Here is a 24,936-nt window from a genome sequence, read left to right as displayed (position 1 = left end):
CCAGGGGGGGTTGGGAGCACTTTCCTGGGAAAACTTCTTAAACCTCCTGGATTTTGAAACACACGAATTTATTAACCTATACGAAAATGATAAAATAAAAACAAACGCCCACAACAGACTTGGAGATACTAGGCACGAAATACGCAAATTTCAACACACGCGGTAAAGGAAGTGCATTCTCGAGAGAGACCCTGGCCGGGCGCTCGGGCCACGTGGGGCCTTGCGTAATGCCGCCCACAGTTCCCCTTAAATGACCTTCTCCGCAGAAGGGGGGTCCTCGGAGCAGGAGCAGCTCAGAAGCAGGGACCGAGCCCCATCTGCCTTTCCAGGGGGCACCTGGGTGGACCGCAAACCATGTTGCTGGCGGGCAGCCCCAGCTCCACCGAAAGACCCCGGCGAACAATCTGAGCCGCAGACGCCTGGGTCGTGATTACATGTTCGAGACCCCTTTGGACTCCCGAATACCACACTCCTGTCATAAAAGTCCACCCTCACACGACTGACCGCTGAGAACCAGCCGGGAGCGCAGGGCAGGCGCTGGCCGCAGGCCCTCCCCACCCCCAACCCCGCGGGTCTGTGCGGCCGGCCGTCAGCTGGTGGGGCACCAGGCGGCCACACAGGAGGTCCACAGGGACTCGGAGAAGTTGGGGCCAGCCACTCACGCCATCGCCTCCCCAGAGAACAAAACTTCGAGGTCTGCCAGGGACCCTGGGAGAGGGCATCAGGAGCAGCCGACAGGTCCCCGTCCTGCTCTGGGGCCCGGCGCACGGCCAGCCGCCTGCTCTGGACCCCAGGCCCCGAGCGGCAGGGACCCCCGGGGCCCCTGAGGGAGGGCCCTGCTCCCCACAGCCTGTGGCAACCATCCCGCCCCACTTCCCCTTCCTGTGCCTCCCCCTCCCCCATCCTGCTTTCCTCACCCCCGCCCTCCGCCCCCTGCCTCCTGGGTGGGCCTTGCCAGCCGGGAGCCCAACCGGGCGGCAGGGAGGATCCACAGCTCGCACGCCTGCAAGCACACGGCCTCACAGGTGTGTGGCTTTTAGTGTGATGTGCGCACGCGCGCGTGACTCCACCAACCCTGAGACAGGGCGAACGGTGACAGCCACCTCAGACAGGGGACTGGCGGAGAAGGTCACGATGACCTCACCAAGGTCACGTGCCCAGGTGGCTGGGCTTCAGAACCTCGAAGTCACCTGGAAGGGGGACAGCCTCCCGGCCTCGCCCCACTGGCGGCAAGGGACCGCTGTGACAAGCTGTGCCAAGCTGACCTCAGCCTTTAGCACCCCAGAAGGTGGGAGCGGAAGAGGGGCCGCCCAGGCTGAGGGCACCGAGGCCCGGCACGCTACGCACCTCCACACACATCCCGGCTCCCGGGGGTGCCGCAGCCCGCCGCCCGCCTGGCCCTGGGGCCTTGGCGAGCGGCCACACCTGACCTGTGGAGGGAGCTGCATGGCTCTTTCCCAAGAGGCCCTGTGTCTGAGAAGGGCTGAGTGCCCTTAGAACAGCGCAGCTAAGAGCCCCCTGGGGGGAGGGGAGCTCCAGGCCCAGGTGCAGGGCCCAGCCCCTGCCCCTCAGGAAAAGGGTCTGCCAGGCTGCACAGAGAGCACAGCAAAACGAGCCCCTGCCAGGGCCGGCCTCGCAGACCAAACATGCCAGGATTAACGCGAGTTGTTTCAGCACAGTCCTGGGACGTCTCTGGCTTCTGAGGGAGACGGAGCCCAGAGCAAAGCCGACTCCAGAGGGCCTGGCCAGACACGGCTCCCTCAGCAGCCGGTGGCAGACCCGTCGGTCACCGGCCGGCCGTGGCTGCGTGGAGCAATTTACGCCTGGCGTGTTTTGGGGACACTCTCTTCTTCAAAACAACCGCGTGCAGAGAGCCGGCTGCTGCAGCTTGAGCTGAGTGCGGCTCGGCCGTCGTGAGCCTGACCCCCGGCCGTCCCCGGGCGGCCTCCGAGGCTCCAGGGACAAAGGCCAGTCCCTTCCCCAGCCCTGGCCTGGCCAGGGCCTGCCCACCGCTTCTCCCAGCCCGTCCTTCCTCCTCACATCCTGTCCCTATGCCCTCGAAGAGGACACCCTTCCCCGGGAAACCAGCCAGAAAGCAACGTAGGTGCCACGTCGCCCCCCCTCCCAGGAGCCCAGAGGGCTGAGTCCTCTGTCTTGCTGCCCTGTGCCCCGCCTCCTTCCCCCAAGACCTAAGGTGGGCTGCGGGGGACCCACTGCTCCTTGGTGTCACCCCCGAGGACACGGGAACCCGGCTCCATGTGCTGGGCGGGGCACGGGGAGGGCGAGCATGGAGGCATCTGGGCGTCTTTCTCTGATGTCCTCACAAGCACAGACGGGCCCCAGCCGCGCACGGGGCCGCCACGGAGACGCCGCCGGGCCCTGGGCCCCTGGCACGCGGCTGCAGGGCGGAAACGCAGCCGTGGACACGGGGACGCGGGGCCGTGTCACGACGCCTGCTTCGCGCGGTCAGAGGCAACGCGGCCCCGCGTCTCCCGCAGCGTGAGCGCGGGGGCCTCTCGCCGGAGGTCGGGGGGCGGGGCGGCGGGTCTCCCCGCGGCGCAGGCGCGGACCCCACATGCCGACAGCCGCGTGCGCTCCGCACCCCGCACCCCGCCCCCACCCCCCGGCCGCAGAGAAGCCGGCACTGACCCATCTGCGTGGGGACGAGTGCCCAGCAAGGCCAGAGGACCCCGAGCCAGGGATGCCAGGAAGGTGTCTGCCCCTCCTGCGAAGGGTCACAAAACACATGGGAAGACTTCTGTTCCCAAGGGCCCTTTGAAAGCAGCAATAATAAAACACCGGTGGCTTCTGCCAGAGGCCACCCCAGACGGGGGCTCCGGAGCCCCTGCCCTCTGCTCCCACACACAGCCGCGCGGCCCCCTTATTCCTCCCAGAAGGACACGCAGGGAGAGGCATGCGCTGCCCCACCCCCAAAGCGCCTGGGGGCTCGGCCAGCTGTGCGCAGGGACCCTTCTCCGGGCGCTCAAACGCTCTCAGTGGGGGACCCACGGGACAGGTGTGTTCCGTTTCCTTCCCCTCCATCCTGATGCTCACCTTCCCAGCCGCCTGCAGAGGGACACTGAGCACCCCCACGCCGAGCGCGCAGAGGGGGCGGCGATCGCGCCAAGCCACCGCGCCCACCCCCACCCCCCGCGGGGGCGCCGGCCCAGCACGCCCAGCCCTGGCGGCTGCTGGTGGCCCCGGGGCGCACATTCCACTCGGCGGTTTCAGAGTCCCTCAGACACGAGGGGAGGCCAGGGCCTGCGTCTGGGATCCGTAATTACAGACGCACGTTCCCTCGCCTGACAAAAATGTCCTTCACCTCAGGGTGGCCGGAATGAACGCGGCGCACACCCAGAACACACAAAGGTCTCTCTAGTCTCAACGAGATGCGAACACCCCACTTAAAAATGAACGAAAGGTCTGAACGCGGCCGAAGAAGGTACGCGGATGGCAAACGGGGATGGAAGAGAGGCTCGAGGTCACTCGTCGCTGAGCAAATGCAAAGTAAAATGAGGTGGAATGGCAGCCTGACGGGGACGGCCAAAATTCCCACCTGACCACACGACCCGTGGGCAGAGCCCCCGAAACCCCCATCCTCCGTTGGGGAGAGCGGCCGTTTGGCAGTTTCTTACAAAGTTAAACACAGACTGGATCCAGCCCAGCACCCCAGGCCCAGACGGTCGTCGCCACGGGAACCGAGACCACCCAGGAATGCTCAGAGCAGCGTCCTTCACGCCAGCAAGAGCCAGAAGCAAGCGTGGCCGCAGCTGGACGGACAGACAGACGGACGGAACACAACTCGGTGACAAAAACAGAGGCGCTGCTGACTCACACACATACACACTGACGAACCGTAAAGGCGCTTTGCTCAGTCCAAGAAGCCAGACCCCAAAGTCCACCTGCTGCAGGGCTCCCTTCACATGACACTCTGCCACGGGCAAATCGGCAAGGCCAGGGGGCCGGGGCGTGGCGGACGAGGAGACTCTGGGGTGAGGGACAGCTGGGCCTGGGCCGGGGCGGTGGGCCCGGTGCTGGGGCAGGACGTAGGTGAGCTCTCGACACGTGCAGGGGGATCTCGGGGCAGCATGAACCCTGGACTGGACGACGGCCGCACGACATGGCGCCTCGCAGGGGGCAGGAGACAGAGCTGACCCAGGCGACCCAGGCACACGGCGTTTTGCGGGGTGCTGTAAGACCACGGCGGCTGTGCGCTTCCGTGAGAGCAAACAGCCCAGAACGGGTCCACGTGCGCGGTGGGGGGCGGGAGTCACCGTCACCGTCACCGGCAGGGAGGCTACAGACCAGCCAGGGGGACAGGGGCTGAGACTGGCCCGTGGGCGGCCCCGCGTCTCAGACACCGCGTGGCCCGTGCTTAGCTCGACGTGCACGCAGGGCCACAGGGATGCTGCCTGGCTCTGTCCCCAGGGAGTGGCTCGAAGTGGCCACAACCCAGGAGTCCGCTCAGCGCCCAGATCTTGGCTCCTAAATACCGTTCTCCAGGAACACGAAGCAGCGACTCTTGGGGGGTCGCCCGATTGCAGGGCGAGATCAGGAAAAAGAGAAGGTGGGCCCGAGGCGTCTCGGAACGCCGGAGCGCAAGGGCGTACACAGACAGCCAGCGACGGGGACGTGTCGGAGGACGCGGCAGCCCCCGGGGCACACGCGGACTGAGCGACACTCCAGAGGACGCCTGGCCACCGTCAGGCCACGGGCAGGAAGGCCGCGCGAGGCAGTCACAGCCGCCAGGAGCCCGAGAGGACGCGGCAGCCACCGTGCAGACGATGCATGACCGGAGCCCCGGGCACGCTCATCCGGTGACCCCCCGCTTACTTCCAAGTGAGGCCGACGCTTCCCAGACGCCGCCCAGGGCGAACAGGGACTCACTCAGCACGGAACGGTGGGTGCTGCAGATGCGAGGTGATGTCCACGGTTCCTCGGGGGCTCTGGGGACACTGGCTCCCTCGCTGCCAGCTGCACGCCTCCCTGATCGGCGAGTGCCCGCCGGGGCTGTGGCTGCAGCCGCACAGCGCCCGGGGGCCTGCCACCCGCCCCCGGCTCTCCGCGTCCCCGGCTCCCAGACAACGCGACACGGCCCGAGCCCCAGGGGAAGCCGCTCTCTCCCCGACTCCCTTGCAGCGACGGCCGGCCCTGCGAGCGGACTCCGGCCACTGAGCTCTGGAGACGCCATGGGGTCCCTGCCGCCGCGGAGGGGCCCACGCCCCCTCTGCCTGCGGCGGGTGCCCGTCTCGTAGGAGCGGCAACGTCCTGTGATCACGGCGCGCAGGCGTGGCCACGCGCACGGGCCGACAGCGACTGGGCAGAAAGAGAAGGTGCCTCGGGCCCCGGGGGCCTCCACATCGGGGTGGGGGGGGCAGTAACCAGAGGGAAGAAGCCGACACCCGCCAGCTGGGGCCTAGACGCCCCCTCCCCCCGCGCTGCCTTCGCCACTTCGGGAACACGGCTGTGTGCGGCCTGGCTGGAATCCCTGGACGACGTCACTGGATGGGAACAAAAGGACATTGGCTGGGGGGGGTGGGGGGGCTGGACGGCCCGGTCCCATCTTACTCTCCCCTCTCCCCCACCTCCCACACCGGACCTGGAGCCAAATAGGGACTCACTCGGGGCACAGACGGCGGGGTGACCACTCCCGTCCCCAGATGCCTCTAAAACGAAGGACGTTCTAATGGACAAAAGGAAAGGGATGATGGTCACCACGTGGAGGCTGGCGGAGGAAGCCGAGTGGCCGAGCTGCCAGCACGACGTGCGCCCCGCGGGCACGGCAGCCCCCCGCAGTGAGGGTGTGGCGGGGCCGCGGGGGGCCCTGGACGCAGGTCAGAGCAGCAGCAGGCCCTGTGGTCTCCTCCCGCCTGTGGACGACCCCTGACTGTCCCAGGCCTGCCCTGGACCGGCTCGCTGTCCGGGCAGGTGTGTGTGTGGGGGGAGGCAGGGGGGGTGGCCAGGGACCCCGGCGTCCTCCTGCACGGCTCCGTCAGCCACAGCCCTGTCCCCCACCCTGGCTCTGCGAGGGTGGCAGCCAGGATCGCTGACAGGGACAGGATCGCTGAGCTCCTGCGCCCAGGGACACCAACCCCGCCCCCAACCCCAGCCCGGGCGGCATCCCAGACCCCGACGACCCTCGGACCTCTGAGAAGAACCTCGGACGTGGGCGGGTGAGACCCAGCCCGGAGGGTGGGCAAGGCGATCGCGAGGGCGTGAAAGCCACGTGACGGGAGGAGGAGGGACCACGCAGAGCTGTGCCGTGTCCGAGACACGGCATCCGCGAGGCCCAGGAGCTGCGTCCACGGTGCGGACGGCCGGGGACACGCAGAAGACATGTCTGCACCTCAGGCCGGGAGAGAACCTTGGGGACGTCCCTCAGGACCCAGAGCGAGGGGACGAGCCGGGTGACAGGCGGGAAAAGGCGAGTGAACGGAAGGACCGGGCCGACGGTTCCGACTCCAGGCAATGGGACCCCGGGGCCCGAGGACCCGGAGCGCAGGCGGGAACCGGCCCCAGGCCCAGAGCCCCGGCCACACCCCAGGGCCAGCGGCCGGCACCGGGGACACGGGCCGCACCCCGGAAGCTGCGGAGAACGAGCGTGCCAGGTGCCACCGGTCGGGGGTCGGGGTGGCCTTCCGACCCCGACACCTGCCTGGACACCCACCCAGCACGAGTCAAACGCCAGCCATGACCAGACACTGCCGGACGCACAGGCCTCACCGAAATCGGCCTCCTGGCCCCGCCGAGGCTCCGCCAAGCAGCCGAGGCACGGGGAGACGGCGCCCAAACGGCAGGGGGGCACAGGAGCTGGCCTTCAGGGGCCATCGGGGGTTGACAGGAGACCCCCCAATGGCGGACACTGCACTGGCCACACGAAGCAGACAGACAGCCACGTGGCCGGGAGCCATGGGGACAAGTCAGGGACGACAGCTTCGGGAGAACCGAGCACAAAAGGCAACTTGTTAATTCTATGGAAAAGAGCCACGTGCGGCACCTGGGCCACTGCAGCCAGCGCCTCCTCAGTCCCTGTCACCCCGAGAGCCTCCGCGCCCGGCCCCACGGCCCGCGCTCAGCCAGGGCGGGGGTGGCAGGGAGCCCCTTCCTCGTCTGCCATCGTGGGAAGTCAACAGACGGCGTGGGTGCTGAACATCGGCGGAGGGCCCGGGAGCACGCAGCTCACGGCGGCTCAGGCAGGACGGCGGCAGCTGCCTCTGGGGGGCTGAGGGTGTGGCCACACCTGGCCCAGGCCCCAGGTGCCATCTAGCGAAGTGTTTAAACAGATCACCACCATCTGTGGCCACTTAAGACTGATAAAGAGGCGGGCACAGCCCTCGGCGGCCACGCCCTTCCTCGGAGGATCTGGGACTCCCCACCGTCCTCGGAAGCCACCACCCGGGTGTGTGGACGGGGGGCTGTCCTGCTCCCCTTGACCCGCCTCCCCCCAGAGAACAGCAGTACTTTTGACCGCTTTTGATTTCACAAACACCTGTGTCCAAAACATCCAGCACGGACCGACCGCTTGCTCCTGGGTGGCCTCTGCCGGCCAGCGCGTCCCGATGTGGGGTCGAGGGACAGTGAGGTGGGACCACTTCCCGACTCCGGGGGCCTGTCTGGGCGACGTCCGCCCCGGCTTCCTTTAGTCCGCGTTTAATCAGTGCGCCTCGAGCCTCAGACACACCGGGCTTGCTTTGAAATGTGGGCAAGACCATGGGGTGTTGGGGTGTCCTTGAACCCGGCCGGGGCGGGGCGGAAGGGCGCTGGGGGCCGGGCGGTCAGACGTGCCTCCCCCCACCAACGCGCTCCTGTCGCCCAGTGTCTGTCTGCATCTTCCCCAACGGGTCTCGGCTGCCCGGACGAGGGGCGTAACCGAGGCCTCGGCCCAGCCCAGGCCACTGCCCGCTGGGTTTCGGCCCCCTCTGGCCCTCCCAGGCCCGCTCGCTGGCCCTCAGCTTGGGGACCACTGGACGGCTCCTCTGCCCATCCCCCCTTGGGCAGCCTCGACTCACCACCCAGTCCGCCCAGCAGGCCCTGCACTGGTCCTCAAGGCCAGGTGGAAATGGCCACGGCCAAGGGCCACGGCTGACCCCGGACGGCGCATGTCCACTTGGTCCTGGAGCCCGGGGAGTCCCGATTCCCAGGGGCCGGCGAGCCAGGCAGGGCCGTGGGGGTGTTTTTTCCCAGACGCAGCCTGGTTTCTGCTTAAAAGGAGAAACCGGCTCAAGGAGCCACTCTCCTCCTCGGCCCGCCGGTGCCCCGTGGTCAGAGGGTCCCCGTCGGCCCTGTGCCCGCCCGCCCTGGCAGGGTGGCCAGCAGCGCCCCCGCCCCCGCCCGGCGCTGTGGGAACTCCGGCCGCAAGCGCCGTGGCCCCCCCTCCCTGGCAGCTATTCCGGGCCTGTGTCTCCCTTCGGGGGAGGGGGAGGGCGGACGGATCAGGGAGCTAAAATTAGCGACCGGCGAACAATCGAGGCCAGGGAGCCGAGGTCAGCCGAGGACGCCGGTTGCTTTCCACGGCCCTGAGGTGGTTTGTGCAACGAAGGGAACTGGAAACGGAGACAGAGCTGGGAAGCAGCCCACGCCCCGCTGGGGCCGGGCCGGACCCCGGCCAGCGGGGAGGCCAGGCCGGAGCCCTCCCAGGGCCCTGCCGTGGCGACCCCTGCTGTCGACCCCCGTCCCTGGGCGGCAGCGTCACCGTCACCGGCTGTGGACCTGTCACTGCTGTGCGACCAGGGCCACAAGACCTGCTCTGGCTCCTCCGTGACAGACCAGGAGACCAGGCCCGACTCACGAGGGTCCGTGACGTGCTCCGGGGACGCCACGAGCCAAGTCCGCCCTCTGACGTGCCCCTGCAGAGCCGGCATCAGGGTGCGTCCGCTCTCCTCCGGGGCAGCAGAGGCATGAGCGGGGGTCGTGTTGCTGGGCGCCTGCCCCGAGGGGCGGGGGCCGTGGGCGTCACTCAGGCCCTAGCGAAACCCCGGGGTCTGATGAGCCGCAGACACGGATTCCTCGCGGGCCCGGAGGGCGGAAGGCCAGGCCCGGGGTGTCCCGCAGGGGTCCTCTCCCCGGTCCACGCCTGCGCCTTCTCCTGGTGTCTTCACGGTGGGGGGAGCACCCTCCGGGACCCCCTTTGTGAGGCCTCTGATCCCGGTGGAGGACTCGTGACGAGCCACCTTCCCAAGGTCCCCCCAGACCGTCACACTGGGCAGCAGCACTCCAGCCTGAAACTCGGGGACACACACCCGGGGAGCACGAGGCGCATCTCCGGAGGCAGAGTCGGGCCTCCCCCAGCCGACCTGGAGCCCGGACCGACACCCCGACTCTGCGCCTGGGCATGGGGCCGTCCTGGGGCAGCCTCCAGCCCTCGGGAGGCGCCACCTCTCCACCTTCTGTGGCGGGGGGGCCGCAGACCCGGGGGCCACGCCCAGGAACCCCGACGGGCACTACTGCGGCCCCGGGTGCTACCAGCACAGGGTGTGTGTGTGTGTGTGTGTGTGTGCGCGCGCAGACCTACTGGGGTGACCCGCCGGACGAAGCGCCTTCCTGCTCTGGTCCCCACAGAGTCTGGACACTGCCGGGGCCCCCTGGCCTGCTCCACGCAGGTGTGCTCCCTAGAATCGGTCTCCCCGGTACCTGTGAGGGTGCGGGGGTGTCTGAAGGACAGCGGATGTGGCCATCACCAGCCTGACTAGGATGCGTGGACAGGACAGGCTGAACTAGCAAGGACGAGTGGACAGGTGTGGCAGGGACGGGTGGGCAGGTGTGGCAGGGATGACTGCACAGGTGAGTGGCGCACCGGGGCCGGCGGGCGCCTCTCACGCCAACCCGTGGGAGCAGGAAAGGGTCACCTGCTCAGAACCCCAGGGCCTGGGCTCAGGGCCGCACCGGCCTCGGTGCCTCCTGTGTCTGAGGGACGCTGTGGGGACCTCGCACTGCCATTCACAATCGTCCTGTGGCGCCACCGGGTGCCAGGGGAGAGAAAAGGGGGCCAGCCTCGCCCGGTGTCACCCGAGGCCACACAGGAAACTTCTGATGCTGAGCGCGCCAGGCGGGGACGCGCAGTGAGCAGAAAGTCGGGGTGTCCGACGGCTGACCGGCGGCCCCAGGAAGCTGCCGCGCATCCTCAGAGGGACCCACTCCCCTATCTGCAGGCAGAGCAGCTGCCCCAAAGAGGGGGTGCCGCCCCCAGACAGCCCAGAGCTCCAGAGCCGAGGCTGCTGCGGACATGCGGGCTGAAACTGGAGGAGCCCCGCCCCCCTGACCCCCGGGGACCATGGGAAGAGCCATGGCCCGGCCTGAGCCATCCCAGGCTGCCGACGGCGAGGACGCCGTGACAGCAGGCACACGGGGCCGCTGAGCAAGCTGCCGGTCTCGGGTGACGGGGCCACCTGTCAGGAACCCCACTGCGACGCCTGGGCCTCCCTGGGGGGGCCCCTCCCCCGAGGACACAGGCTTCCGGAAGTCCCGCCCAGGGGGCACCTGGACTCGGAAAGTCCTTCGTGTGGGTGAAGTCGCCCGGCAGGACTAGCACAGCCACCTGTCACCTTGAGGCCCCCGGGACTCCTCACGTCCAGAGGAGAGCCGGGGGGCACACCTGGGATTGCCTGGGGACCAGGGCGTCCCCCTGCAGCGTCTGCCCAGGTACACGGCTGGCCCCGGGGGCTCAGGAGCTGAGGCTCGCCTGAGACGGCCACCACCCCCGTGTGCAGCAGGCGGCCAGTCTCCATAGCAACGAGACGCTCTGGAACCTCGGCTCCCGCTGCTCCCTCCTCCCACGGCCGGCCGAACACGGGGTGCACAGCAGGCTCGACCTGGAGTGCAGGAGCTGGGGCCCAGCCGGGCAGGCTGCCCGGGGCTCGCCTCACACCCGGGGCCACAGGACAGCCCTGGGGCCCTGGGCACGAGCCCGCACTTGCCTCAGAAAAGCAGTTCTCAGCCGACTGTGTCTTCTCGAGAGGGAAGGCGGCAGACACGTCTGTGCACCCAGGGGCCGGCACTGAGCTTCCAGGTGCTCACACACCCCCTCCCCGGGGTCAGCACGCCCTGACCCGCCGCTCAGGAGACCCGGGGCAGGCGTGACCCAGCCTCACTCACAGCCAGAGTCCCCGGCACCCAGGACAACGCATGACCCAACGCAGGCAAGCCTTCCTCTGATGACGGCCGAAGGCAGAGAGGCTCCTGCAGGAGGCTCCTTGAGCCCAACACACGTGGCCAGGACAGGGACCCGTAGGGTGCGGGGCTGGAGGTCCACAGGCCGGGCTGCTGGGATGCCAAGGTCACACTGGTGCAGGGCTCCCGGCGAAACCCCCATGAGGCTGTCGGGGTTGTCAACACCTAAAATGCCATTTCCATGTTTTCAAGTTCGCATGTTTCTTCAACGGCATAAAGAGTAAATTCTTCACACACACACACACACATCACATTCTGCACACATCCTGGGGAGGGTCCCTTCTGAAGGAGGCGGGGTGACGAGGCGGCTGCCCAGTGCCTGGCGGGGGGCCTGGAAGAACTGGAGGTGCAGCCTGTGAGCAAGTGACAGCAGGGACTCACCGCAGGACACACGCGGAGAGCGTGGGCGGGTCCCTCAGGGCTGGGGGGGCCGGCCCTGCCGGCTCGACGACCACGCCAGCCCCTGCCACAGGCGTGGACGCAGGGCCCAGGACGCGGCCCCGCCCCCGGCACACCCACGAGGGAGACGGGACCCCGGCCAGGCCCAGCTGTACCAGCGCTGCTGACGGCGACGGCCCTCACACCAGCCTCCTCGCACCGTCCCCTGCCTCCTCCGGCTGGGGCGGGTGACTCCACCTGGTAATTTACAGGTGGAGGAGCAGAGACGCCCCAGGGGAAAGGCAAGGGCTGCGTGTGAACGTGCAGGTTAAACGCACACGGACACACGCACGCGGCGGGCCTGGACCCCTCGCGGGGGCTCCCGCCGGGCCAGCCGGCGGGAGGGGCAGGAGGCCGAGGGCACGTCCAGCCCCCGCCACCTGCACGGGCAGTCACGGTTTAACAGCAGGTGCCCAAGCAGCACCTGGCACTGAGCGTGAACTTGGCCTCCTTCCCGGGAGAGCTGGAAGCTCCAGCCCCGGGGGTCCGAGCCCCAGGACGAGAGGCGTGTCCCCCACACTGCCCACGGGACACAGCCTCACGCCACTCCGATCCTGGCGCGGCGTCCACGCCGGGGCTCCGGCCTGCTGCCAGCGGTCAGCGGAGGGGCCCTCTGCGCTGTTTCCCCCACCGCACCACAGCGCAAGACAAAAAGTCAATGAATCACCGGAAGGCGTGTCCTTCCTACGGGGACCGTAAATGTTTATTAAGAAACCGTAGGAACTGGGTCAGGCGTTTTGGGATCTTCGACGCTCTGGCTTGTTTTTAAAAAATGAAAACAGCCCCATCCTGGCGGCTCGAGACAACGGGAGCTTCTCTGCCGTGGGCGCCGGGGCCCCGCTCGTCGGCTTCCTGGGAGACGCGGTGTTTACGGCTCTGCTCTGCGGGGCCCTGCAGCAGCCCGGGGAAGGCGGTGTCCTCAGAGGAGAAAGCCACAGCCACCACCTGGGTCCCAGCCTGAGCGGGACGTGTCGTCACGGTCACCGCCCCCCGCCCCCTGCCCTGCGCCCCAGCACCAGCACCCTCAGCTCACCAGGCCCAAGGGCTGGAAAACCCTGAAGGCGGGTTAAAAGTGTCATTAGATCTCAGGGGTGAGGACCAAACCCCAGGGGGCGCGGGGGGAGAGAGGGGCACTGGGTTGGACCCTCCGCTGGCGGCCAGGGGCTGAGCCTGACCTGTCCCCAGCCTCCACCCGTCCACACCCGTCCACTCCCGCTGCAGGCCCCGTGTAGGACAGCACGGGATGAGGGGACCCGCCTGGCCACCAGGACTGTGTCCCGCCCCGCTGGGCTCCAGCGTCCACGCTGCACCTGAAGGCCAGCGCCGCCTCACACGCCGCCCCTGCCCTGAGCCCTCGCAGGCCGTCAGCCACGCCCCGAGTGACACGGCCGCCGGGGGTGCAGAAGCGAACGTCCCGGCCACAGCCCCAGCCGCCTGGCCAGCTGCCTCGCGGTGGGGTGGCTGCCTTCCAAAGGGACAAGCGTCCTGAGCCTCCGCGTATGGCTGGCCACGTGCACACACACGCACATGTATGCAGCCACGGACACGTGCACACACGTATCCGCAGCACGCACGCATGCACACGCTGCCCATGACGCACACACGCACGAGTGCCCGTCTCCTGAGGCCGCGTGCAGCGCTGAGCGTGCGAGAGGCAGGCGTTCGAACGCTCCGCTCGGAACCCAGAGACGAGGCAGACGGGGGCCAGGTCGCCGCATTTCGCAGGCTGACCGGTGCTCAAGAACGATGCACACTGTCCCTGACACACAGAGCGCCGTGGCTTCCAACCAGAATGCGTACGAAGCCCAGGCTGAACGCCCCGCAAGACCCCAGGCCTGACCGTACCTCAGGACGCCACCTCTGCGCTCAGCATCATGGCGGTGTGACGCCCAGGGTGGCCGGCACGCATCGGCCAGACCCCCCGCCCCACCAAGGAGGGCACTGTGGGACAAAGACAGCACCCTGCAGAGCCCTCGGGCGCACCCAGGGGACCCTCAGTGCCTGAGTCCGAGCGACAGGGTAATTTTAGAAAACACGGTTTGCCCTGCCGGCCGGCCGGCTGGCCAGAGGGGACCCTCCAGAAAAGACACCAGGAAGCCAGAGTCCTGCCAGCTCCTCTCGGGCTGCCACCGAGCGAGGTGACAAAAAGCGGCAGCAGATGAAGCAGCAGCGGGAAACCCGCCCTCGGCTGCGGCTGCCGGGGGACGCGGGGCGTGGGCGAGACCTCGGTGACGCACGGGGGCCCTGCGATGGGCGTCCGTCCACACAGCCTCAGGCCCTGCGACGGGCGTCCGTCCACACGGCCTCAGGCCCTGCGACGGGCGTCCGTCCACACGGCCTCAGGCCCTCCCCGCCGCCTCGGGCCACTTGGCCTGCCCGGGGGACAGGCCTGGGGCGGAGACGTGGGTGGCGCGGTGGCCGGCCGGGGGCGCAGTGGGCAGCGAGTCCCGGGAAGCAGAGGCCTGGAGCCCAGGCGGCCCGCTAAGTGGCCAGGCTGCCGGCCACGTGTCACGCAGCTTCCTCGAGCATCGGCGGCGACTCTAACCCGTGTGCGGTTATCGTCCCTTCTTCGGAGAAACCGTGTTGGGGTTTGTCACTGCTCAGACGCCTGGGGAGGACCCACGGGGCCGGCCCCCCGGCCCTAGGCCCGCCCTCTGATCCCAGACACAGTTTTGAGCAACTCGCCTAGCCGACAGCCAGGCAAAACAGAGGCCAGCGCCAAGGACGCGCCTGGCCCCTGGGCCCTGCCCGCCCCGCCCCCCAAAGGGCCAAGCTCTGAGGCTGCAGCCGCCTCCCTACTTCCTCTGTTTCCCAACACCTCCCCGCGGACCCCCCGAGAACTGGAGCTCCGTCCGCTGGCCCCAAACCCGCCTCTCTCTCCGCTTTCTTCGTGACCACGGACACGATGAGAGAGAACCAGAGACGAGCGGGACAGCTGGAGGACGAGCTCGGGTCTGCGTCACCCCCCTGTGCGGACGCCCCGCCCTGGGCCCTGGGCCGCGCGCCTGGCTGCCCCCCATCGCCTGGCCGCCCGAACCCGCTACGTCTGCCCAGTGGCCCTGGGCGGGGGCCAGGAAGCCCCCCGGGCTCCTCTGAACCCGCTTCGCTCCATCCCGTGTCCGAACTCCCTTCCGACTGGCCCGTGTTTGCAGGGGACAGTCGCCGGCCAGGACACCAGCGTCAGAGGCTCCGTCGGAGACAGGTGCCCAGCACGGGCACTGGGCCACACGCTGTCGGCCACGTGGTTTTTAATCCAGGCCCCTCTGCACAGAGCGCTTCCTGACGCCCCCAGGGAACCACGGTCCCCCGGCCACGCGGGCACGGTTAATCTGTGGCGTCAGGCCTCAGCGCATTTCCAAACAGGTCACCTTGGGACAGACTGGCCAGTGGCCACGGAATGCAGCCAAGTTCCTGGTCAGTGAGCGTTTCTGTGTGATGAACTTCAGAAAGGAGAACAATCAACAGACCTCCCCCCACGACAGGCGCACCCCAAAGTGAGAGCCCGCAGCACGCGGCCTCTGCCCTGTCTGCACACAGCAGCGCTGGGGAGAACCACGGACTGGTCAAGGCCGCCCACCACGACCGAACGGCCACGGCCAGTGGCACTGACCCCGCCTGGCCAGGAGCGGCCAGGCCAGGGGACAGGCCAGAGCCCAGCACTGACAGGAGCGAGGGCAGCCGGGGACCTGGTGCTTCTCGGAAGCCTATGCTCAGCAGGTGCCGGGGCCGGGCACAGGTGACCCTGAGCCCTGAAAGGGAGCAAGTGACCCAGGCTAGTGGGTCCACGTAAACCTACCCAGGTCCGGGTGCTCAGTTCAGCCACAGCAATGGCCAGGACACCACGTGTGTGTTCGTGTGCATGTGTGTGTACATGTGTGTTCGTACATGTGCATGTGTGTGCGTGTGCCTGTGTGTACGCACTGCGTGCATGTGCATTCGGGAGCAGAGCTTTGGGTTGGGTGACAAATTGCCTCACACGAAGTGCCTAGTGTCAAACCACTGCCAGAGCATAAGACGTTAACAGCTGAGCCTCCGTCGCGGTGACCCTGAGCGGTGGCCATGGCATCCACGTTCCTACCCTGAGGGCCGCGGCAGCCACTTCTGAGCCGCCGAGCCGTGGAGAGCCCTCCTCTCAAGTTCACTTCCGAGAAAACAGGCTCGGCTGTGCGGGCTCAGGCCGACGTGGGGCTTTTTCCGGAAAGCGTGTGGAGACCCACCGCGACCTTCAGGCCCGCCCAGGCTGACCAAGAACGCGCCCCTGACCCCCATGGGAGACGTCTTCGTTTAAAGCTAGGGTGACTGGTTTGTCTGGGGAAGGGAACACCTAAGACTCGGCCGAGCCGCCCTGAGTTCCGGCAGCAAAGCCAGAAAACCCAGCCCCTGTCCAGTCAGCGGAGGCGGAAGAGGTCGCCGGGCCGGCCCGCCGGTCGGGCGGTGACCAGGCACAGGACAGACGCCATACCTGTCGAGCACGGCACCAGGCCCTCCAGAGAGCCACAGCCCCCGAGCGTCACCCCGCAAGTTTCTCGTTGACTATCACGAAGAGAACGTCTCTTTACACTGGAGAAACCTGGCAGACGCCACCTCAACCACGTGACCCGGCAACGGGACCGCGTGACGTCACGCGCGCCTCCCCGCCGCGGGGCGGGGACGCGCCCACCGCCACGTCGCGTTTTTGACCAAAAACTGTTTAAAATGCGATCCAATCGTGACAAAAGCATCAGGCCAATACAGACCGTGGGCTTTCCTCCAAGACAACCACCTCGTCCCTAACACGCCAATGCAACCAAAGAGGGGGGGCCGTTCCAAAGATGGGGGCCATTCTGGACAAAGAGGAGGGGGGCCAGGACGGCCGAGCACGAGGTGTGACGGGCTGCGCCCCGGGGCCCGCACGGCCTGGGGACCGTTAGGAAGGCTAAGTCTGGACCGTGCTTGAGGTTACATGCCACACTTAAAGAGCAAGGGGGGGCCGGGAAGGGGGACGCACACTGAGTAGGGGGGACGGAGGGAGGAAAGGACAAAACACGTGAGACGAGATATCGACTAGCAAACCACGGAGGGAAGCACGCGGGAGGTCACGGCACGGTCTCCGTGCCACCGTGGCTGGGGACGTGCAGGTTTCCAACACCGTGAGGCCTGTGCACCTGTCCTCACCTGGAACGCAGGTCCAGGCAGGTCCAGGCGGTGGGCACAGTGGGCACTTCCACACTCAGAGGCGCGGCCGCCGGGCAGAAGCCCAGCCCCCCGCCCCCGCCACGTGCTGGGTGACCCTGGGCCTGTTGACCCATCTGAGCCCTACTGACCTTTGAAAACTGATCATGAGAATGGGCCCCATTGCACGGGGTCCTGGCGGAGACAGGAAACCTCCCGACAGAGCCACGCCAGCCCCGCGACATGCCACTGTGAGGGCCCAGCGCACCGTTCTGCATGTTTTCATTTCGAACACGATTTTAACTCCTCGTTAAGGCGCACACAGGCCCAACGCTTTGCCAGCACCCCCCCTCGCCACCGCAAGCGGGCATCAGGAGTCAGCAGCTTCAGGGAGCGGGCCTCGGGGTGACGAGCTCAGCGCCCTCGTCACGGCGCCCTGCGACGGGTTTGCGGGGTCTCGTCAGTTATGTAGTTCGACACACACGCGCACACGTGGGCACATGCATACACACACACAGGCACCCACGCACATGCGCACACGCCTGCGCCCGTGAAATGCACACATGCATGCGTGGTGATGGTGACACTGCGGGCCCCGCCCCTCCCCTGCTTTGAGCTCCTGAGCCTGGAGCTTGCCACTGGCGTCTCATTTGTGTCACCTGGAACCAGACAACTGGGCAGGCTCCGGATGAAGTTAGAGCCGCAGGACCTGAGCCGCCGCACTGAGGACTTCAGGGCGCCCGCTCCGGAGGGCGAAGCCCCAGCCTCTGCTGCATCCCTGAGATCTGGAGCCCCCCACATGCGACTCCCCACCCCGCATCCCCAGGCCTCGTCCAGCCAGAGGGGGGAGGGGAGCACAGAGCACCAGGCGGGGCCGCGCCCACGCCGCAGGGCTGCGGGGTCGCCCGGGCCCGGTGAGCCCGGCACCCGGCAGCAGCGCGGGCCGCGAGGCGTGAGACCCAGCGGCTTTGCTGGTGGCGTTTTAAACACGCTCTCTGCGGTGCTCTCACATGCAGAAGGAGAACTGGGAGGGGTTTAAAAAAAAAAAAAGGTAGCCGGCAGCACAGCAGGAACCTCGGGGTGGGGGTGGGGGACAAGGCCCGGTTCCTCCAAAAACAGCGCGTCTGTTAGGGCGGGCTCGAACGCCGCCTGCGGCCGTCACCCGCACACACGCTGGGGCCCACGGCCACGGCTGCAAGACGCAGGCACGGTGGCCGTCCTTCCCGCAGGCGCGAGGCTGAGCGGTCTCGCTCACAGAGCCACCTGGGGAGCACCACGCAGCCAGGAAGAATGGAGACGCTGTGTTCCGCACACGTGCGGGCGGACGGACGGCAGCCTGAGGCTGACTGTGTCTGCCGGGACCCTACGCGTGTGCTGCGTACACACCCATGTGAGTGCACACGCATGCAGTCATGCACGCCCGTCACAGGCTGAGGAAGAGGCGCCATCAGGGGCGAGGTGGCCTGCTGGGGGAGGGGAGGGCCTGCAGTGGGTCCCCGCCCTTCTGCACGGGCTGAAGTTTCACAAGCAGGAGCTCTGTGCCCGAGGCTGAGGGTGGGGGCAGGGCCGCGTAGGCCTGGCTGGCCATGCCCCAGGCAAAGGGCCTGCCCTCGGCTGGCCCGCTCTGCCCAGAGAGAGCCATCCCTGCCACTCACCCCGACAGGCCACCTTCCCAAGGCCACTGCAGCCAGGTCACCTGCAAGGGGTCCTTCCAGCTGCGCCTGGGGTGGGGGACCGCGATACCCTGGCCCCCAGTCATCTCTCCTGCTCCACCGAACACTTGTTTGGTGGGTAAAGATAAATTTCAGAGTAACCCCGCCCAAACTATGATGGGAAATGGAGAGAATGCAGTCTTACCCTCCTTCCCACTGCCCACCCGCCCCAAACAGGGCAGGTGACCAGGACTTGGGAGGGAGGGGCCACGCACAGCACAGTGCCCGCTTCTCCAGCCAGGCCCCCGGACCCACTGAGGTGGGCAGTGTGAGGAGTCTGGGGACTAGACAGGGCACAGAGGCGTTCTGAGAACAACTTTTTGTGGGGACACACGTGTAAAATGTATTTGGGGCATCTATGACATGAAGGACTGGGTGGCCACTCCCCTGGAGGCCCACCGAGCAGCCCTCCCCATCCCCCACCCAGACGTGGGGGAGGGCTGGGGGGAGGGGCGTTCCTTCTGCAAGTCCTGAATCTTCACACCAAAGCCCTTCAGCCTGCAAGAAACTCTGCCCCTGGCCCTAGGACCTCCCCAGAGGTGGTCTGCGCGGGACCCCAAGTCTGGGCTGGGAGGCCGGGATCGAGCCTGTAGGAAGTGGCCTGGGTGACCGAGAAAGTCCTGTGTTTGTTTTGTCACTGTGTTTGCTCCCTCAACCATAAATGCGACAGGGTTACCAGTACCGACGGCTACCGCGGGTGGACATACTGCCCCCCAGCTGGCCAGGGCAGGGAGCTCTTCGCGTACGCCTGTTCAGGTATTGGGGGTGTCAGAGCAGAGCCGGGGGAAGGCCAGGTTCCCCCAGAGTCAAAGCTGACCCCTACACTTCCCCCTTGGATTCCCCGACTTCCCATGTCAGGGGAGACACTGCCCGGAGGTCTGCACACCGGCTCCGGTCACAGCCAGAAGAGCAAGCTGCCAACTGGCTTCTTGGTAAAGGGCCTTGATATTCACCCCGCCACTGGATTGCAGGAGCTGGGGTCCCCAGAGGAACAGAAGGCCCCGCAGGACCTAAGCCACGGAGCCACCGCAGACTCAGGGCCTGCCCCGCGCGCCTTCCAGCGCGGCCTGTCTGCGCTACGGACGCTGCGGGCCGGGGGCGCGCGGCCACTTCCGGCGGTGCCCTGATCAGAAGCAGCCTCTCGATTCAGAAAGTTTCACCTGGCACCACTTAAACCGCAATGCGCGGCCAAGGTCGGTACCCGGGACCTGGGACCCTGCATTTCCAAGGGCCTCCAGGGAAGTCCCTATAGCTGGCGCCTTGAGCTTCTGCCCACACGGCTCCCCCCACTAATAATAGACGTAGCGCCCCTCAGGCAGAGTGTGGGTTACCTCCTCGTCTGCCCACCTTGGCTTTCCAGGCTCCCCGGGGACCCTGCCCCAACCCTCTAGCCGAGAGGCCGGCTCAGGGCCCACAGAGCCTGGACCGGAGGGGGTGGGGAGCCGATCCGGAGGCCCGCCCCGCCCACGAGGGGCGCCCCGCCCCGCCTTCGGCCAGCCCCTCCGCAACGAAGACCGAGCCACCGGGTGCTGCTGGGTGGGAGGCCACAGAGAAATTGGCTGCAGAAAGATTTTCCAGTCATTAAGCCGCCCGCCCAGTACCGGCCTCGCCCCGCAAAGCCGCCCTCAACGCCAGCCACGCCCCAAGCGCGGCCCCCGCCCCCGTACTCGGGGTCCACTGGGCTCCGAACCTAGCCCCGACCCTCCCCTCACGACCACACCCACCCTTGCAGGGACGCTCCTAAGACCCGACACCCTTACGCAAATCCCACCTCTCGTCTGGGTCCACACGCCCTTAATTCCGACCCGGAATGCCTAGAACTGGCCCTGCCTTCGCCCCGGACCCCACCGCCCGCCACAGCACGAGACCGAGGTCCGCGGCCCTCGACGCCTGCAGACCCGGGACCTGCTCAGGACCAATTTCTCCGACAGAAACCAGCCTTTCAGCTCTAGGGTCTTGCAGGCGCTCCAGTTTTTTAAACCAGTCTGTGAATTACCTTGTGAACTGTTTTACAAAAGAGAAGGCAAAACCTTCGGTAACAAGGAAACGGCATAAACACACAGGTTTTGAATTTGCGACAAACGTGGAAGAGTTAGATGTCACCGAGAAGTTCGCGTGAGCCCAGAGGAGATGCGCGATTCTTTAGACCGAACGGGGAGAGGAAGGTAGCCACCCCTTAAAATGTTTCCACTTCGGTGTTTAAACCACCACTAACCGCAGAGGCATCAACTACCAGGTCGCGGGCGCGCGCGATGGGAAGTGCTTCCCCGGGGTCGGAGGGCGCGCGGCGGTGCGCGGTCCCCAGACTGCCGGCGCCGGCCGCCCACCCCCGTGCAGGTGCCCGGTGCCCGGTGCCCGCATCCGGCCCGCGGCAGGTGAGCGCGGGGCCGGGAGGAGGGCGGCGCGGACCCGCGGGCGGCGGGCGGGGCGCTCCTTTCTGGAGAAAGCGCCGCCCCACCGCAGAGCCCCAGGGGTCGGGCGCGCCCCCGCCGGCCGGATGGGCGGGGCCCCCACAAAGAGCGGCGGACGGGGAACCCGGACCGCCCCCCGCGTGCCTGCCTCTGGCTCTGGTTTCGACAAATTAAACCTTAGAGTGCTGGAAAAATTACAGGAAGAGGAGAGCAAAGAATGTGGCGACTGGCTGGAGGGAGCCCTGTCCCCGCGTGAACTTCGCCCGCCGCGCGCCCGGGCCGGGCCCGCCCCTCCGAGCGCGCGACCGGCCGGCGGGGGAGGGGCGGGGCAAGGCCACCCCGTCCCACGCAGCTCCCGGGTACCCCGGCCACGCGGCTCCCCGATCGGCCCCCGGGGCCCTCACCCAACTCGCCCGCACCTGCCCGCGCCGCCCCCCGGGCCTGGGCGGGGTCCCCGCCCCCGACCCAGATGACGACATCCGCCCCCGCGGCCCCGCCCGAGCGCGCCCGGGGAGGGGGCGTGCCCGGCGGGGGCGCGGTCGCCTGGCGGGCGCCGGCTCCGAGCGCCGGGACCCGCCTCGCGCGGGGCCGACCGCAGGACCGAGTGGCGGGGGAAGGGGCGAGGCCCCGACCGTTCCCGACCCGACCGCTCTGGCGCCCCGCGGGCGGCTCCGGGGGCGTGGCCCGGCGGCTGGCATTGACCCCGGCCCGCGCGCCCGGGGCGCCCCGGCCGCCCCACTGACCTGTGTGAGTTCTCAGGTGCGCCTTGAGGTGCGAGGATTTCCCGTAAACTTTCTCGCAGCCCGCGTAGTGGCACTTGTGCTTTCTCTGCGGGGACTCGAGGTCGGCGCGACTTCGGCCCCGCCGGCCCCTTTGTCTGAGGCCGGGCTCGCCGCTCCCCGCGGGCCCCGGCTCCTGCTCGGGCTCCAGCCCCGCCTCGGACTCGCTCCACGCGGGGCTGAGGGGCGCGGCTGCGGCTCCTTCCCCGCCGGGGGCGGCGGGCTCGGGGCCCGCGGGCGGCGCGGGCGGCAGGCGGCAGGGGGTCCTCGCCTTCCGGGCCGCGGCGCCCTCTCTGCGCTCCGCCGGAGCGGGCGCCGGCGCCTGCTGGTTGAGGTCCGCTAGGATCCGCGCCACCACGAAGAGCGAGGCGCTGTCCTTGCCGTCGCGGCGCTCCTCGACGCGGGGCAGCGTGGCGGCCACAGCGGTGGCCGCGCCCTCGGGTCCGGACTCCGGCCCCTCCCGCGGCCCGTGCACGACCGCGCGGTTGGACATGGACACGAGGCACTCGGCGGCGAAGTGGTCCACATAGGCGGCTGCCATGCTGCGGGCTCCGGCGGGCGAGTCGTCAGCGGCGCATCCGCACCCACGGCCTCCGGGGAGCGGGCGGGGGGCGGGGGCGCGGCGCGCCCTCTCCGCGGGCTGGGCTGGGCGTGCAGCCGCCTCTGCCGTCACCCGCGCGGCTCCGCGTCCGCGAGGCGCCCGCTCGGCCGGGCACCGAAGACTGAGCGCATGGGAGGGTGAGGACGAATGGGGTCCCCGAGGGGTCTCAGGGGCGGCCTGCCCTAAGGATGCCGAGCGGCGACGTTACGGACGACCGCGCTGAGTCGCGGCCGCAGCCTCGCCGTGCATTGTGGCAGGCGGGACAGCAGCCGTGCGCGCCGCGGCTCGGTGTGGGCGGCCCGGGCCCGGGGGTGGGCGGGGCCGGGGCCACATCTGGACCCGACGTCAGCCCCCAGCCACATCCTGGCGGCGCAGGTTACAGGCGGCGGCGGCCGCGCGGAGCTGCGCGCGCGGAGGGGGCGGGGACCCCGGGGCGCGCGCCGGCAGGATGGCGCGGCCGCGCGCCCGCGCTTGGGGAGGGGGCGTGGGCCAGGCGCCATTGGTCCGTGGGTGCGCGGCCGGACCAATCCGGACCTCAGGAGAGGCGTACTCGGCCCGGTCCCGCGCGCGCCAATGGGCGTGCCCTGTGGCCCGCGGGAGGCGGGGCGGAAATGGGAGCCGAGCGAGTCGGGCACGAGGACGCACGTCGTCCGAAGGCGGCGGGCCGGGGCGGGGCCGCTCGGCGCCCTCCCCCACCGCGGGGTCCCTGCTGGGCATTTTCCTGCCAGACCTTTGTACAGTGACAGCCTTGCGCCCCGGTGTGGAGGCGAGCGCGGGCGAGGGAGGGCGCCCCTTTGTACCCTCCGCTGGGCCCGCAGCCGCCGGGGTGGGTGCGCTTCGGCGGGGCTCGCCTCCGCTTCTCTTTGCCCCCGCGAGCGAGGTTTGCGCCGCGAGGAGGCGTGTCCGCTCCGGCCGGGCGCGGGACTGTCGGCCGCGCCCACACAGTCAGGCTCCGGGGCGGCCGCGCCCCGGACTCAGGCCGCTGGCCCCTCACGGTCTTTCCCTGCTGCGCTCCCGGCCCTCGGCGCCGCTCGGCCGGAAGCGGGGTCACGGCTGGGGCGGGGCCGCTCCCGTGGGAAGCACCGCGAGCTCCCCGACTGGCCCCGGGCGGCTGGGGACCCGCGGCGGCCGGAATCGGAGAGGCCCCGGGCTGGCGGGCTCCCTGGCTGCGTGGACGTCGCGCCCACCGCCGTCCCGTGCTTGCGAGAGCGAGCTACGTGCTGGGCGGCGGTTCGGGTCGCGGGGCCCCTTCCTCCCCCTCCCCGCCCAGGCCTACCGCCAGCTCCCCCGTGCTGCCCCTCTCCCGCCGCGGTCGCGGAGGCTTCAAACGCCACCAGCTGCGAGGACCGCGCCCACCGCGCCCCACCCACCGTCTGGGCCTCCCAGAGGAAACGCTCGCGGTCTCCTTGTCCCGCCAACTTGGCCTTGACGCTCACCGGCGCCCTCACTCTCGCCCCCTCCGCCCCACCACTGTCCTCCAGCCCTGTGCCATCACCCGGCTGGCCCGTGCGTAACTTTCTACCGCCTGAGGGCCGAGTGCTTCCCGGACCCGGGAGACCGCCCTGGCTCGCTTGCCCCGATGCGCGTTCGAACGCGCCGGCCGCGCGAGCGGAGCCCGGAGAGTGAGGGCCGCCAGGGCGCGCGTCCCTGTGGCCCCGAGAGGAGGGGCGCTGAGGCGAAGTCAGCCTGCGCCCGGAACTAGGAAAAGCCATTTCTCACCGAGTTAATTTGGGGGCTGGGTAAAAAACAAAAACACACTTTCCAGGTAAGACGGGAGGACCTGCGACAAGCATTCTGAGTTGCACGTTATGGTGAACCATAGACGCTTGGATGTCTGAGCGTCCTGGTCTTATACCTAAAAGCCTAAAGTCCCCTCTCACTGATCAAGCCTGTGTCGCCTGAGATGGCTCCCCTGTGTTCTGCGACAGGGTGGGCTCCGTAGGGTTCCTGTCCCTCCAGGGTGGTCTCCTGTTGACAGGAAGTAAGCATTCTTCCAGGCCGTCTTGTACTAATGACCAAATAATGATTCGCAGGGTGCCTCCAGTCCCTCCACGTGTCAGTCAGGCCTGTCATTGAGGATGGAGCTGGCCCTGCACAGACTTACCAGTCACCCATCCCCTCCTGGTCACCTCTCCGGCCAGCAGGATCCTGTCCCGTCTTCGAGGTTCCAATTGCTCCACCTCCGTGACCCCCACTGGGTCACCTTGGCCTGCACACACACTGGTCGGCATCTATCCAGTATGAGTATGCACTGGGAGACAGCCATGGACCAGACACCCGCCCTGGGTGAGAGGAGACCGCTGGGCCAAGGGTCCCCACACTGAAGCACACCCCACCCCCGTCCACAGCCCAAAACAGTCCTCTGGCGAGGCTGGTTTCTCAAGCATTTGATGATAGCTATGGAATCGGGCCTGGAAGCCTTTGTCACAACCCCACGTGGCAGCATCTCCAGACAGACACAGTTCCTTTCCCCAGAAAACCTCGAATTAGCTGCGGGTCCCTATTTTCCTTGCTAAAGAGGATTCGGCAGAGGTGGCTTATGTGTACATGAGGGCGAGTGGGACCAGGTGTTGGAAGCAACAGAATGAACAAAGCAAGGTGGGAAAGATCAGGTGCTTGGAGGTGTGGCTGGGGAGGTCGAGGCTGGACCAGAAAGGTGGCTGGGGCTCCTGGCGAAG

General features: G+C 68.2%; 1 protein-coding gene across 1 annotated transcript in view; it reads right to left on the bottom strand.

Annotated features, from left to right (window-relative positions):
* Positions 1-22,573, bottom strand: part of KLF13 (Kruppel like factor 13) — a 33,887-nt gene extending 11,314 nt beyond the window's left edge. Inside the window, exon 1 of the mRNA XM_016154878.2 lies at positions 21,622-22,573. Within this exon, the coding sequence (XP_016010364.2) occupies positions 21,622-22,198 (577 nt within the window). The 5' untranslated portion in view covers positions 22,199-22,573. The remainder of the gene's footprint in view (positions 1-21,621) is intronic.
* Positions 22,574-24,936: the final 2,363 nt, after the last annotated feature.

The sequence above is a fragment of the Rousettus aegyptiacus genome, unplaced genomic scaffold, assembly GCF_014176215.1.
Source record: "Rousettus aegyptiacus isolate mRouAeg1 unplaced genomic scaffold, mRouAeg1.p scaffold_m13_p_14, whole genome shotgun sequence".
Classification (NCBI taxonomy): Eukaryota; Metazoa; Chordata; class Mammalia; order Chiroptera; family Pteropodidae; genus Rousettus; species Rousettus aegyptiacus.
Note: the sequence above shows the minus strand (reverse complement) of the source record. Positions and strands in the feature narration are given on the sequence as shown.